The 16,523-nt window shown below is 36.4% G+C and overlaps 1 protein-coding gene and 1 non-coding gene across 3 annotated transcripts in view; both read left to right on the top strand.

Moving 5' to 3' along the window:
* Positions 1–16,523, top strand: part of ITGAV (integrin subunit alpha V) — a 48,661-nt gene that overhangs the window by 17,483 nt on the left and 14,655 nt on the right. For both annotated transcript variants that reach the window (NM_205439.2, XM_046943520.1), the window contains exons 6-21: positions 792–837; positions 2,350–2,475; positions 4,344–4,388; positions 4,577–4,620; positions 4,703–4,759; positions 5,374–5,426; positions 5,850–6,052; positions 8,275–8,466; positions 8,580–8,625; positions 9,216–9,317; positions 10,647–10,705; positions 11,795–11,949; positions 13,021–13,158; positions 13,769–13,836; positions 14,755–14,902; positions 15,621–15,713. In NM_205439.2, coding sequence (NP_990770.2) covers positions 792–837; positions 2,350–2,475; positions 4,344–4,388; positions 4,577–4,620; positions 4,703–4,759; positions 5,374–5,426; positions 5,850–6,052; positions 8,275–8,466; positions 8,580–8,625; positions 9,216–9,317; positions 10,647–10,705; positions 11,795–11,949; positions 13,021–13,158; positions 13,769–13,836; positions 14,755–14,902; positions 15,621–15,713 — 1,575 coding nt within the window. The remainder of the gene's footprint in view (positions 1–791; positions 838–2,349; positions 2,476–4,343; positions 4,389–4,576; positions 4,621–4,702; positions 4,760–5,373; positions 5,427–5,849; positions 6,053–8,274; positions 8,467–8,579; positions 8,626–9,215; positions 9,318–10,646; positions 10,706–11,794; positions 11,950–13,020; positions 13,159–13,768; positions 13,837–14,754; positions 14,903–15,620; positions 15,714–16,523) is intronic.
* Positions 6,176–6,251, top strand: MIR1559 (microRNA 1559). The gene has a single exon (NR_035043.1). It is a non-coding gene; the product is annotated as a microRNA 1559 (primary transcript).

The following is a 16,523-nucleotide window of genomic DNA, read 5'->3' as shown; positions in this document are numbered from 1 at the left end:
CTGTGCAGACTGTAGCCCTTGTTAAAACAAATGCTGAGCTCCAGTCCACCTCCCTAGCTGAGTTGGGCAAGACTGGTATTTCCAAATCTCTGACCTATTTTCTTCTGAGAGGTGAATATGGGAGTTTTTAGATTAAAAAGAGGGTAAGTGGCTTAGCGATGCAGCAAAGCCAATGGCCTGATTGAGTCAAGTACTTAGGGAGCAATTTCCCAGCACTGGGATAGCTAATGTGGTTCAAGTTGCATAAAATGGTTTGTGGATTTCAATTCTAACAAGGAATACGGAGTAGGGGAATTACATCATAGCTTTTCTGAATTAAACTTTTCTAACAGGAAGTTGTAGAAAGAAGAGGGGCAGAAGATGAGTCTAGTTTTGTGTACTGGCCAAAAAACATATTATTGGTTTGTAGCAATCTTTATACTCTCTCCTAAATGTATTTCTGTTGCCTTATCTGGATATAAAGTTCTACTAAAACACAAACCAAAATTATGCTGATAATTTTAGATGGATGATGTAGAGAAGCAAGTCACTGAAGTGATATTGTACTTTGTCTTAGTGTTCTACAACACATACATTTTTAATTAGGATTAATCAATCATTCCTTCAAAAAATGTAATATGTGTGTGTGGGGTGGGGGGTCAATGAAGCTACAATTTATTTACATGTGGTTTATTTATATGCAGTTTATTTGCATGAGGTTATTTGATTCCCATGAATACAGGACATGTTCTCTTGGTCTTCAGAAATGACTAATTTTAAGATTATCCCCCCCTTTTCTTTTTTCCCCCAAGGGAGACAGAGTCCTGCTTGGAGGACCTGGCAGTTTTTACTGGCAAGGTGAGATACGCTGTTTAAGTTACAGAACAGGATGACCTCTTCAGTTTTCTCTACATCTTTTTATTCCTTTTTATCCACACTCCTGCAACTGTTGTCAAAATCTTTGTCAGTAAGAGAGCTAACAGAAATAGTTTTCCGTCATCGTTCAGCGTATTTCCTGAGTTATCAAGGCAACAGATTAAAGCTGAAATAATAACTCAGTAGGTGTATTTTGTCTTTGGAATAGTTGTGTGATAATTTTAAATGCATTTTCCTGGGAACATGTAAATAGTGTCTGTACCAGAAGGATAAGTATTCTTTGTTATTTTGCTGCTTCTTTCAAAAGTTAGAGATTTTGTATTATCTCACGTGCACATTGAACATGCATTTTCCATGAGAAATGTACTGTACAAAGAACTTCCCTTGAAGGCAAAGATATATTGCATTTATTTGCATTGATCTGTTTGCACTGTGGTGTAAGTTGTAACTGTGCTGTTCAGTTTCCACAGAACACCTGCTATATATTTTGTTAATGTGGGCTTCAGTGAGTACTTGTTTGCAGGATCATGCAGTGTTTACCTATAGCCCTCAGTTCAGAAGATGGTTGTTACAACCAGAACAGAATTGCCAACATCTGTTGCCTTTATTTTAATGTAAACACCAGCATTTATTAAAGATTTTCTATATAATGCCAGGCAACGTGTAGACTCAGCATCACAGCAGGCTTCTTTCTAGTTCTGTTTCCAAAACTCCAAACAAAATGAAATGATTGAAATTCAGCTGCAGACAGAATACAGTACAGATTATGTACCTATATTCATCCTACTGCTTTCTGGCAGAGCTGCTAATTCATTTGTTAAAACTATTTATTCTCTTCTGTTACTACCAAAGAAAAATCTCAGTTCTGAATAGAAGATAGCAATAGCATACTTCCGAAAGCTATATTTTTAGCCCACATTCTGAGAAGCAGGAAGAGTATTTGTCCCTGTACTGCATACACATCTGGGGAATATGTATGTGAAGTCAGTGCTCTCCTGGAAAAAAAAAGTCTTGCAATATAATGTAATCTTATACTCAAAGAAAGGAATGTGATGAAGTCACCATCTAGTGGCTAGTGAAATGAGAACAGGAAGAAGGCAGTAAAGCACTAGCTTGTTAATAGCTTGTTTACTGCCATACTAAGCTCTCATTTTACGGAATTCAGACAAGACAGGATGACTCAGTTCTGAAATAGCACAAGCATGTGCTTACTTTTACCTTACTAAGCAGTCCCATTCGAGTCCTGCCTTACATACAGGAGTGGCTTCTATTTTCAGTGAAAACACTTTGTGAGCTTTTGATTAAATATGTGTATAAATCTTTGCTGAAGTAGGATCCAGATTTCCATTTTCATCCTTTCTAGCACTGCTGCTGTTGGCTGTTTACTGATTAGTACTGTGGAAGAGCTGTTGCTTCATAAGCAAGAATCTCATAAATCTGTCTTGTTTACCAAATGTGTGCACATGTGTTTTAAGCTGTGTTCTTTCTCTTCAGGCCAGCTCATTTCTGATCGAGTGGCAGAGATTTTGGCTAAATATGACTCCAAAGTCTACAGTACAAAATATGACGACCAGTTAGCAACCAGACCTGCTAGTGCTGCTTTTGATGACAGCTACTTGGGTATGTAGTTTGAAAGGGAAGTAAGCCTTGTTGTACTTAGAAAGCAAACAAAACAAACACAAAACCTCTTCTGCTATTCATATTCTTCCTATTCAAGTGTAGACCACACTATTAATTTAAAATTCGTCAGATAGAAAAAGAGCTGAAAATGCTGTAATTGATGTATGAGAGAAGCTTGGTTACCTTGCCATAATCTTGATTCAAAAACCAGCTAATGACAAAATAAACAGGACTATTTCCATACATAATGGAGCTCTGTAATTTAGGCCTAAGTTGATTTATCAGGGGTGATCTTTACCTGACAAGTTACTCACATAGCTATTTATTTTAGAAAAGCAGTTGTTTCTGAAAAACATCTCAAAACAAAACAAAAATGGGACAGAATCATGTTTGGAAAGAAAGCTAATGATAAGATGGCTTTTGGCAAGTAAGAAATTATCATTTAGCTTTACCTACGTCTAACTGTGTCCAGAAAAATACTAAGGGTGGATGTGGGCATTTCCCAGGAACTGATTCTAATCTCTTCCTCATCTTCCTTGAACATGATTTCTTTTAACAACAATTTAAGTTATTCAGATTAAGATTTTCAAGAATAGGGCTAACCGTATGGGAAACCACAGAATCCAGGATTCGTGCATTTTCTTGCTCATTAGATTTTAAGCTTGCTTGAGCTTTCAACTAAACACTGCTTGTGACTGCAGTCAGTATGGGTTTAGTGATGAGCAAGCCCCCATCTTTTTCTGATTCCCTCAAAAAATCTCTATAAATATGTTTATATTCTTAATACATTTGCAGAGAGAAAGTAAAATTTATGTTCTTGCTTCTGCATGCAGAAGTCACTACGCTTTTACATACCAGATAGAAAGCAGGAAGGATATCTAAATGTAGACAACTTCATTATGCTTCTAACTAAAATCTGCATGAATGCATGTAGATTGGTGTGTCATCTCTCAATTTCCAACTGCAAATGGCAAGTTGTTCACATGATCTATAGATAACGTTACAAAATCTCTTAGCTGAAGAGGTGATCAGTATTTGGGAATAGACTGTTTTTCTGTGAGTAACGTCTGCTGGTACATTTTCTCTGAATCTGACCTGAACTAGCAACTCAGCAGTGTGGTAGGTGGAGAATAAGGAATGTGACGTTCAAACAGAAGCTTTGTGATAATGACAGTGATGCTTAAAGTCTCTCAAGGTTCTTTGCATTTAAAGTAAAACAGTGTAGTCATTTGGCTAAAGTCTTCAGCTAAAGGGCCAAAAGACCAGTGCTCAGAGTTCTGTCCTTTATGCTGGTACTATTCTAAACTGCTCTCAGTTTTTATCCTTTTCTATACAAGGTAAAGTTCTATTTGCAGAATCCTCAACTGACACTGTTTTACAAATGAACATTTGACAAGATGACTAGCAAATATTTGCTGAGCTTTGCAGATATAAAGTTGTTTTTTGGTAAATTCTTTCAGGATTTCCATTTGAAAACAACTATTATGATGATGGAATCTAAATTGCTGGGTGGTTGTTGTTGTTGTTAGTTTGTTTTTGAGTTAGTGAAAAAACAAACAAACATTTTTGTTCTGAACAGTCTTTGAGTCTGTCTGAAACATGCTGCTGATCATAAAAGACCTGGTATACAAAGTTAGACAAATTCACTGGGTGAATTTAACAACCTGCTGTACTTACATGGAAGCTGATGAATTACAGTCTACCTGTGTAGCTGTTCATCATCCAATCTACTCAGAGGCAAAAAAATCATTTCACTGCATTTTAACATGAAGCAGGAGGGTTGTGCACCAAGACTTGTGAAGAGTTTAGAGAGGTGAAAGACTTATAAAGGTTCCTCAAGTGATTTACTAATTTTGTCTCTGAATCAGGTTATTCTGTGGCTGTTGGAGACTTCAGTGGTGATGGCATAGAAGGTAAGATCCTTCTCTCAGTTTAAAAAAAATAAAAATAAAAAAAAATTATGGTGATACACTGGGCAGGACTTTCAAATAAGTGGTGTAGTACAAATGATAAAGTGCAAAGGAATGAGCTACCTCGTTCAAGTGAGGACATTCTGCTTTGGAAACTGAATGTTACATGGGTGTCTTGTTTTGTATTTCAGACTTTGTATCAGGAGTCCCAAGAGCAGCAAGAACTCTAGGCATGGTAGGAAATTTGAAACAGTTATATAATAAAGGAAAAGATGAATATTGTTGCTTTGCCATAATGCATGTTTTCTCATGTGCAGGTGTCTATCTACAATGGGAAAAACATGTCTTCCATGTACAACTTCACTGGAGAGCAGGTATGTTCCTTCAGTGTAGTAGGTGACAGGGAAGCTTTTTTTAATGAAAAATGATACGTTGAGAAACTATTTTGCATACTGGATTATGTAAAATTCCCTATGTTATTAGCTTCAGTGCCAAAAAATGCTTATAATGTCTGTAGGAATCCTAAGCTGTGCCTTTTCCTGTTTTATGGTACTGTTCTTCTTGTTCTATGGAGCAGGCTCCCCAGGGGAGTGGTGGAGTCGCTGTCTCTGGATGTTTTCAAGGGAAGGGTTGATGTGGCACTTAAGGACTTGGTTTAGTAGCCATGGTGGTGATGCGCTGATGGTTGGACTAGACGATCTTAGTCTTCTCCAACCTTAATGGTTCTATGATTCTTAGGCACTTAATGATACTTAGAAAAACAGTCTTATTTGGATAGAGCAAATGCTACCTTCTTTGCTAACTAAGGAAGGGTACTGGATCATGAAAGGCAGAAGGGGAAGGTAACTGATAAGTTTACCTTCTGACGGACTACAAAAGACAAATTACCAATGAGAAGTTTTTTTGCAGTATATATCATCGTCACACATTTTTCTTGTGTGTTTATATCATTACAGCTCAGAAATGTGTTTTCAATTTTGTTTTCTAGATGGCTGCTTATTTTGGCTATTCAGTGGCTACTACAGACATTAATGGGGACGAGTAAGTGGGCTCCTTTTCCCCCCTTCCACCCAGTGTGTTTTGGGAAAGACAAAAAAAAAGTTTTCTTTAAAAAAACAAAACAAAACACCTATAATATGCATTTTTGTCTTGCTTAACTTGTTTAACTATATCTATATAATAGACTTCTTCACTTGACTTCAACATTTTATCAACTGTAGACTTATTTTTATATTCTCACAAAAATATATGTGTGTTCACATGCTTTAAATGCATTAAATTGTTTTATTTGTTATATGGCTTTCTTTGCCATAAATATTTGCCTTCTGTTACAACTCAAAGATAGGAAACTTTCATGTTAACATTGGCTTTGAGTGCTGAATTATTCCTGCTAATGGATACTTGAGAGAATGAAACTGGATTTTCATGCTGTTATTAAAAGAATCTTGTCCTTCTTTGGTCCAGTTACACAGATTTGTTTATTGGAGCCCCCCTTTTTATGGATCGAGGTTCTGATGGGAAACTTCAAGAGGTCGGCCAAGTTTCCATTTGTCTTCAAAGAGCTTCTGGAGGGTTTCAGATTGCAAAGCTGAATGGTTTTGAGATATTTGCAAGATTCGGCAGTGCTATTGCACCTCTGGGTGATCTAGACCAGGATGGCTTTAATGGTAGGACATCATTTTCTGACCAGAATTTTAAGTTTATAGATTAAATTCAGACAATATGAAGTTTGGATTCTGCAAACAAACATTAAGTATTCTAACCATGGGTGAATGTTGGACACTGAGGTCTAGACTCCTTTCGATGCTTGTATGCTACTCCCAAGAATGCTAACAGGAGTTACATGTATGCATCGAGCAGAGACTATACCATTTCAACTACAGCATGGACTGTTTTAGTTGTTAAGCTGGTAGTGTATTTCTTTCTAGGTGATAAATACAGTAGACATTTTGGTTAAATATCTTAATCTCCACTGTGATCTGTTAGGATATCCTCAATACAATTTACCTGTTTCCATTGTTTAAAGCCAACCTTCCTCTCCAGAAACACAAAAGGGAATTTGTTTCCAAGAGCTGGTTAATATATATTTATATTTTCTTTTTCATGGAAAAGTCTGTTGAAAATGTTTTGTGACAACTACAGCCAACTGTACCAAGATCTGGGTTTCCTGAGCAAATATTTGGATGGAAACTCTGATGCAACCAAAAGTGTGGAATCCCATGCCTTTGGCCAGTGCTTCTTATAACTTTCACTTGGGAATGGACAGCAAACAAACAGCCAATAGTCATTTTAGTTTTGGGTCACAGACTTTCAGAAACCCTAGGAGAACACATTTCACAAATAAATGTTCATGTTTTAGCATTTCTCATTCTGATTGCAAGTATTTTCTCAAAGACCAAAAATTACATGGGGCTAATATTTTTTTAATTCCCTGGTAGCTCCTCTTTTGTTTTTTTTTAATGAAATCACTGGTGTTTCATCTTAATCTTTTCTTTTGTTATCTTAGAAATATCTCATTCTATCTGTAAAATATACTTGGAAGCCTTGTAAGAAACGCAGATGAGTGAGATGTAAAGCTGTATAATCTATTCCAGTGATTTATCTATTGAATGATATTAAGTGGATAATTAACTTACCACTAATGGATAAAAAATTGATTTTAGTCCAACTATGAGTATGCTAACTTCAGAATCTTTATGCAATGTGCTAGTTAGGTACCACATGTAAGGTAGCTCAAAGTACTCTATGCCATTTAACACGATCAAGTTAATACTTAAATCTTTTTAGTCGCTGGTAGTATATAGAATTAGTGCAAAGATTCAATATCACTGCACCTATTCATGGAGACGTTGGAAAGGTTACAGCTGAGTGCCAAAAACCTGCTCAATTGATTAGATGATTCAGGCAACGTTTTCATTCCATCGTATTTCAGTCTGAAATACATATAGGTGAGAAAATGGTAGCAAAAATCTTCCTTGTTGTAAGTGTAATTATTATGCCATTATTAGATCTGCTTTATTTATTTATTGTTCTGTTTCATTTTGGGAGTGATAATTAAAATGCTTTTCATCACAGTATGGTTCAAGATTGAAATTTCTGTTTGTGTAAAGTTTGTAAGGATGAGTTTTAAAATACAAAATGGTAAATTTTTGAGTGTTTGTTCTCTTATGAAACATTTTGAAAATTAAAAGAAGGATGGGAAATCATGTAATTACTCTCTCTGTATCTTCTTAAGTATTTGAACGCTTGCATGTTAAGCAAGTCTTTGAACCTACTGGGGAAACATTGACTTTAGATCATCAGTACACTTCTTAAGCTGCTTTTAGAGGTATTATTTCCTGTAGAGTCTGATTAGCATTTTATTTATTACTGTTTATTGTTCACTGTTAAGAGCTCAGTTAATGGAAAAATGTAATTGCTGTAACTGAATATTCTCCACAAAATAAATTGCCAAGCCCTGATCACAGTAGACTCGGAATCTTCCACAGCTATTAAAATGTCACACCCTTTGGAGGAACATGAGCATGTTAATGAAATGGACAAATAGTTCCTCTTAATTTTTTGATTTGTCTCCAGCAGTGACTAATTCTGGGTGTTAAATAAACTCAAAACTATCCCAAATCCATATGATCCACCTGTGAGTTATTGAAGTGCATAAGTATTTGCAGAACTGTTCCTTTTACTCTCCACACCCAATTATGAGTTCATTATATGTTCTTGCTAAGTTTCTAGGATATCCAAGCATACAATTAAAAAAAAATTATGATTTTTTTAAAGACTTGTTACATTTTGTTCCTACTGACATAGATCAAAATTACAACATCAGAAATCATAGATCAACGTGAGCACAAATATTTAAGATGTTAAAGATTGTTCTTTTCGTTTACAGATATTGCAGTAGCTGCACCGTACGGTGGAGAGGACAAGAGAGGACTTGTCTATATCTACAATGGAAGAGCAACTGGTTTGAATGCAGTCCCATCACAAATTCTTGAAGGGCAGTGGGCTGCTCGTACTATGCCACCCAGCTTTGGGTACTCGCTGAAAGGAGCCACAGACGTGGACAAAAATGGATATCCAGGTCCTTGGCTCTAAATGTCACTTTAGATTAATAGCAGCCCTACCTCTAACAGCCTATTTTAAAAGAATAATTTATAATGTGTATTATTTCCCCTTTCTCTCCTTTGTTCCTAGACTTGATTGTTGGAGCCTTTGGTGTTGATACAGCTGTTTTGTATAGGTATGTATTACTCTGTGCTTTTACAACAGTAAATGAAGAAGGAAAGCTCACTGGCATTTGTTAGAAAAGAAAGCAAGATTAGGGAAGTCTGAAATTCTGCCGTTCTGTCTTCTAGACTACTGGAAATAAGAGAGGAGGAAAAGGTTGTACTGCTGTTTTTACTGGAGAAATTTGCAACCTGCAGTTTATTATTTATCCTATTCAATATATCTGTTGCTATGAGAAAATCTGAAATTCTTTAATGCTTTCTGACTGACAGCTTTCTAGATTCTAATACACAGGATGCTGCTAGCTATAATGCTGTGCAGTCCCAATATTCTCATCAAGACTTGCCTGTTTGGGGAAGATAGTTTACTTGTCTGTGTTGAAAATAGGAAGGACTTTTCCTTAACACAGTTGCCCATGTCACAACTCTGACGGTAGCAAAAGAGTACATAAAAGCTTTCTCATTTTTCTTAATCAACTATAAGATTACTTGTTATTCTTGTAGTTCCACAAATTATTTTATAAGTGTGTATTTTGCAGTTTGGTGGGAAGGGCATTGTCTACCATGGTGCTGAACGCTGTTCAAAAGGATGTTTTCTTTGTAGGGCCAGACCAGTTATTAGAGTGAATGCTGCCCTTGAAGTTAATCCAACCATTCTAAACCCAGAAAACAAAGCTTGTTCACTGGCAGATGTAAAAGTTTCATGGTAAGTAGGATATCCCTATTTTTCTTTGAGAAGAACAAACTTTTCAACTTTTATTTTCATAAACCTCAGGTTTTGAAAGGATTAATGGAGTCTAATCAGGCAGTTAAAAAAAAAAATAAATGGAATCACAGATTTTTCTTAAATAGGCAATACTAAATAAGAACTTCTTGACAACAGTGGAGTGAGATACACTGCCTTCACTAGATTCCACACTGTCTGCTAATATAAATCCTTCCTGCAGAGATGGTGAATTGTATGTGTTGAGTAGAGTAAGATCTTTCCAACATGGTAATGGGTTACAGGACTATGGAAGAAACTTGGGAAATGGTCTGCTGTGTAGACTGGTTTTGGTTCAGCTGTAGTATCTTGTTCCTATATTATTATCTGAACCAACTTTTTCTTTCTAGTGCTAACTTCCTTTTAAACTCAGAGTGTCAGTTTCCTTAAGATTTTAGGATAAAGAAACCACCTTGTTTTTCAGTAATAAACACTGTGCTTCACAGGTAACTATTCCTACATGAAGCAAAACTCAGAATTGTAGGGGTTGGAAGAGACCTTTAGAGCTCATCAAATCCAACCCCTCTGCTAAAGCATGTTTCCTGGAGTAGGTAGCTCAAAAAAGCATCCAGGCAGGTTTTGAGTATCTCCACAGAAGGGAGGCTCTGCAGCCTCTCTGGGCAGCCTGATCCAGTACTCCCATCACCCCCAAAATAAAGAAGTTCTGCCTCATGTTCGTGTGGAACTTCTTGTGTTCCAGCTAGGGACAGTTGCCACTTGTCCTGTCGCTGGACACCACCAAAAAGAGCCTGGCCCCGTCCACTTTACACTCACCCTGCAGACATATGCAAGCATTGATGAGATTCGCCTCACCCTTCTCCAGCCTGAACAGCCCCAGGTCTCTCAGCTTTTCCTTGTAAGGGAGATGCTCCAAGCCCTTAATCATCTTTGTGGCCCTCTGCTGGACTCCCTCTAGAAGATCCCTGTCTTTCTTGCACTGGGGAGCAAAGAGCTGGACACAGTACTCCAGATGTGGCCACACCAGGGCAGAGTCAAGGGGGAGGATAACCACCTCCTTTGACTTGCTGGCCATACTCCTTTTGATGCACCCCAAAGCTTTGCATTGCTTTCTTTGCTGCCTATTCATTAATAGGTTGCAATTTCTTTTCCACTAGTAGGAATCAAGGCTTGGGATTGAGCTAAAGTCTCACAACAGAAGACCTTTGAACTGAGAAAAACAGTACAGAAATTTAGAAGAAAACTGGGGGGGAGGGAGGGAAAGGAAGAGGAGGAAGATGTATGAAATTAATCCTTTCTTTTCTTCCAAAACAGCTTCAAAGTAAAGTTCTGCTTAAAAGCAGATGGCAAAGGAAAGCTCCCTAGTTCTCTCAGTAAGTTTTATTACATTTTTGTACTGTCTCTTTTTATCCTGTTTGCAGACATGAGTACTAGTCATAACTCTTTTTCATTTCTGAAACAAATGATAACCATTTATTACACAATTCTGTCAGTTCAGTAGCTATACAGATCTACGAGGTCTTCAGTAGGGTTTGGTGTTGGTTTTTTTCTTTTTTTTTTTTTTTTTGGAACTTCTGTCAGTTGAAATCAGTGTGGTTTTTAGAGTAATTGGGACTTGAAGCATATGTATCACCATTATGTGGAATTAGCCTTGAAATTCTTTGTATTTTACAGAACTGATATGAAATCTTATTTAGAGGAGAGTTTTAATCAAGAATATTCAAGCACACGCATAGCTAGGCCTTAAGAATGTAGACAAGGCACAAAGCACTTCTCATATTTTCGTTGAAATCCTCAGCTTCTCATTGATATCACTGATTTTGGGATCAGATTTTCTAGATCAGAATCAGAAAAAGACTGCTTCAAACAGGTTTTAAAGTTTTCCTTGAGATTGTATAGTATGGCAGATAGCATGCTGTAGTCAAGTTGTGACTAACAATTATAAATGCTTTTCCTAATTTGCTGTATGACATGAATAAAGGAGGTATGATTTGGGAAGATTGATAAAAATTGCTGTTAACACTTAATATGTCATCATCTGTATTGAATATATGAAGTAGCTAAGTTAGCAATACAGTTAAATTATACAAATATTATGTACAAGGCTACTTTACTCTTTACTGGGATAGAAAAGCTTTTTTTCTTGCAGTTCCCAAGTAATTAAGAATTTATTATTGTGAAAACAGTAATATAGTTTGTTTGGAAAGAATGAGCAGAGCAGGGCTTGATTTTGAATAATCGTGGTACTTCTTAGCTATTGTATTGGGAATGAAGTACTAACAGATTTTATATCTAAATAAATGGAAGTTTTACAAGTTCCAAGTATTAAGTATTTATTGTTGTATTTATAATATTATATTATTTAAAAGGTGAAATTAGCTTTTAAACTCACTTCTGATGCAAATCTGCCTTGTGTTTAATTGGATAAAATATCCCTAATCCATATGCTTTGTATTGGACAGATTTTCAAGTGGAGCTGCTGTTGGATAAACTGAAGCAAAAAGGAGCTATAAGGAGAGCTCTCTTTCTCCACAGCAAACAGCCTAGCCACTCCAAGAACATGACTATTACAAAGGGAGGCAAAATGAATTGTGAAGAACTTGATGCTTTTCTGAGGGTGAGCATCTACTTATGTTTTAGGGAAATCATTACTGGAGAAACTTCATGCCTAATGGATAAACATAGAACTATTAAACTGGTCTATCTTTCTTGGGTTAATGTTGCTACCAGAGGATGAAGAGGAGTTAGTATTTTGATTAAGATCCTGGTCACTAAATGGACTGGAAATTCAATTCCAAACTCTTTAATGCACTTCTCAGACAAGTCATCTAGTCACAAAATTAGTTATAATTTACAAGAAACTTGAAAGTCAGTAAGAAGAGGTTGTGCCTCTACCTTGGCGGTAAGAGAAACGAAGAAAAATACAAATTTTCAACCAAAAAGCAAAAATAAGCAAATTAGAGGAGACAGAAATAGTCGAAATGCTCCATTTGCTTTTTATCAGTCTTTCTGCTTCAGTCTCTACAAATGTGGACAGGTGTCCACAAATATAATGTCTGACCCAGGAGAGGAAACTCTGGCTGGAAAAACATTCTCATATGGAAGATAACAATTACAGTCTACATGAGATGACCTGAAATTGAACACAAAAATAGTTGAAAACTGTCAGGAAATGAGTTAATACGTTTCTGTCCATAGAAGAGAGCTGCTGAAGTAAGGTCCTGTAATGAACTCAACAGTGATTTGAAATGAATAGTATGAAAGCCAATGAATCCATTGTTAAAGAATATTTTTAGGAAGTCTGAAGATGAACATCTATGAGGGATTTTAGAAGCATACAATACTTTACGTTACAGGAAGGAGAGGAGAATTGTTCAGACTCAAAGGCTCCTTGCTGCTAGGAGTTCTATGACATAATCTTTCTGTTTTACATGTGTAAATCACACTTGCTAAAACCAGGACTGTATATATTGAAAGTCTACAATGCAGGTTCTTTGGTAAGAGGTCTTTTAGTTTGACAAGAGCTCAGGTGTTCAAATGCTGTTTTGGCCTCCTAGTTCCTACTACAAGTTGATCAATAAATAAAAATAAACTACTCAGTGTTGCTGTTGGGATGGCTGTTAACTAGAGAAACTTCGGTTTTGTTGTATTTTTGTGTTCTAATTGTAATTAATTTTTTTTTCCTTAGGATGAATCTGAATTTAGAGACAAATTAACTCCCATTACAATTTTTATGGAATATCGTCTTGATTACAAAACAGCTGTAGATGCAACAGGATTGCATCCTATCCTCAACCAGTTCATCCCTGCTAATATGAGCAGACAGGTATATTTCTTAGAAGATGTGTGATGACAGAACATAGAACACATTTTCAGCTTTCAATGTTCATCTTAGCACTTCTCACAAATGATGTTAAAAAAACATGCATCTAGGCCTTAGCCTTTGAGTTATGGAACTTTAGATTGGACTTGTATGCTTTTTTCCTGTGTGTCTTTTTTTCCTTCTCTCTGTGACATATTTCTTCTTTTTTTTAGTATTTCAATCCTTAGCACTGAACTTTTTTCATCTGTACAGTGTAACATTTTTCTGGAGAAAAGAAGATGTTACCCTTGAAGGATTGCAGTGTTTCTTCCATTCCTCATGCTGTGCTGCTTTATGTATTTTATCCATTTATCTCTACAGATCTCATAACAATTTCTGTTTCTGCTCTTTTGAATACAGTTTCTATTCTTGTTTGTAAAGAGGAAAGTTTTAACTTGTTTCAAAAACTCAAGATAAATAGATTCCAAGTAAGGAAAGAGCACGAAGTCATGTAGGCATTAGTCCTGGAGCTGAAATGTGTGGCAGGTTCTTTGATTCAGTGGTGAAATAATATTATTGGAAATGTATGTTATGCAGAAATTATTAAATCAATTTGCCTTTGCTTTTTTCATAGGCACACATTCTGCTGGATTGTGGTGAGGATAATATCTGCAAACCAAAGCTGGAGGTTTCAGTAAGAAGGTAATTATATGACAGAAATGCCATTATGAAAATGTAGCATCCCTACTTGAATTCTGGACTTGAAGAGCTTTGTAATACATTTGTTAAAATAATCTCTTGAAATAAGTAGGACCTGTTTGTTGCTGGGAAAACCTTTTTTTTTTCCTGCTTTGTAACCAAATGTCACTAGCATGTAATACAGGGAGAGTAATGCACCCTCTTCAGTACTACTGAACACAGCATTTTATTTCCATGTTTGCCAACCTGGATATAATCATAGTGTTAGTTGCAGTTACACCAGTGTTCCGTTATTTAACACTAGACAGGACATGAAAATGTGAACAGGCACGTTTCTCTTCAGCATGGGGTGGATAAGGCTTCTTCTGCCTTTTGTCAGTATTGGTGATATCCTTTATATATGCAGGAAAAAAGAACAAGCTCTTACTCGCAATTCTCTTCCCGAGGCTGAGCTTCTTGAGCTTGGTAGGCCTGAAAGCCATTCTGAATACACTACCTCTGCTCATAACTGTTTTCTCTCTTTATGCCGTTATACCCATAGTGTGTGCACATGTTTGTAAGCAGCACAACTGATGAGTATGCTCATTCATGCAAATGCTTCAGAAACTTTTTACATTAGGGCAGCTATACTTAGCTTAACTTCTGGTTGATAATGTGAAAATACTAAAAATACCTTTTCTAAAAAAGATACTCTATTCGTATTTGGAACAGACATATTAGAGAGGTGTTGGCTGTATCCTGTAGTTGAGCCTTCCTTCCATCAACTTTTGTTATAAATGTGTGCTTGTACTTGTGTAAAGTGGGCATGTAACTCAAATGTGAACAGGGATTTAGTTGTTAATAATTCTTTACTCTGTTAAAAAGGAAGTATTGGGCTACGTAATTTATTTATATATTTATTTTACCCTTGTTTTACTTCAGTGATCAGAAGAAGATCTACATTGGTGATGACAATCCCTTAACACTGATTGTCACTGCTGAGAATCAAGGGGAAGGAGCCTATGAAGCAGAGCTCTTTGTCATTGTTCCGCCTCAAGCAGATTTCATTGGTGTTGTTCGGAATAACGAGGTAAAATTGCAAATATTGTTCTTCTTTGAGTCGTTGTTGCTTTTGGAGCCTGCGGGAGAGAGTCCATCAGTGATACTGTTTAAGATAAAGTCTTAAAGCAAAGCTCCAAAGAAATGCTGTGTAAGAGTCTTCGAAGCCCTGTGTTTACATGACACCTTGGCAAATGTTTCCAGTTTCAGTCTGCTGGTAGCAGCAAGGGAAGATCAGTGTGATGGGATCTTGACACACAGATTGTATCTACTGTCAGTCTTTATATAAATGGTAGCCATTCAAATTTAAGTATATCCAAAATCTGATAGCTCCTCTAACACCTCTTGCTGAGTAAGCTAGTGAGTATTCATGTTATTTTGCCTTCCAATCTGTATTTTTTGCTGAGAGTTTTAACACTTCCCTGATTGCCAAAGTTTATTCACATAGGTTTTAAAGAATTAAGTGGAAAAATGCTTTAGATCACTGATATCATGAGGTCTATCCAAAATAAGAGTACTGAATTTCTCCTTCAGTAACCTTGGAAAGACCATCTGTCTTGCTTCAGTAACATTTGTCTCCTTGCCAACTTGAATATTCAGATTTCATTGAATTTATAGTGCTTGATTATGGTGTGACTGAGAAACCACGTTAAAATTAATGCAGCATATCTAGCACTCTTCTCCAGCCTTTTAAAGAGATGTCAAGAGGTAAAGAATGATGTTCCTTAATTTTTTCTTTTTTATTGCAGGCTCTAGCAAGACTGTCGTGTGCATTTAAAACTGAGAATCAAACTCGCATGGTGGTTTGTGACCTGGGAAATCCCATGAAAGCAGGAACTAAGGTGAGGTTTGGTCCGACAGGTGTTTGGTAGTTCAGGTAGGAGGGCAGCTGTTGCTTTTCTCAATCACAGGTAGTGTTTGAACAGGATGTTTACTGACTGGAGGCTGAGATTAAATCTAGCTGACATCTAGCTACCCATGTTTGGTTAGTTCAGTGGAAATTGGTTTTGATTTCTTGAGTAAATTGAAGTCTGAAAGGGGTGTTTGTGTTTGTGAGTTTTATGATGCAACTCAAAATGCGTAGTTCAAAGAACAGAGCAATTAATGCATTTTGGTCCCTTATGAGTTTTGTCTTTAGATCTATCAAATACTGATTTTTTTTTTTGTATGTAATTAATAGCTAGCTTATAATACACCTTTCTCTCTGTTATGGAAAATGAATATTGCTTCTGTTTAGTTTTGTTCAGTCTGAGACAGTTTCTTGTCTAGCTGAGAACTCTGCACCTCAATCAAATGTAGCCAGAACTACAAGAATTCAAAAACTAATAGTGGTACCTGGCAGATATTAAGATATTATGACTTGAGAGGTCTAGTTTTCTGAGGAAATAAATTGAAAATCAGTTACAATTATAAACACTTTGACAGTGTTTTCTTCCAAGAGACGTCTTGTACAGATGAATAAATGCTATTTCCCAAGTATGTTAAAGTATACCAACCTAAACTGCACAGGTATTGAAGCAATTGTTACACACTGACCTTGTGAACTGTGAATTTTGAACTGTTAAACTGTGCCCGGTTCTTCAGACCACAGCAATTTTTGTAACACACGTTGATACTTGGTTACATGTTTAAAAAAAAAAAAAAATAGCTGA

Source organism: Gallus gallus, chromosome 7 (assembly GCF_016699485.2).
Source record: "Gallus gallus isolate bGalGal1 chromosome 7, bGalGal1.mat.broiler.GRCg7b, whole genome shotgun sequence".
In the NCBI taxonomy this organism is placed as follows: Eukaryota; Metazoa; Chordata; class Aves; order Galliformes; family Phasianidae; genus Gallus; species Gallus gallus.
The sequence above is the reverse complement of the archived record's forward strand: the minus strand, read 5'-3'. Positions and strand labels throughout refer to the sequence as shown.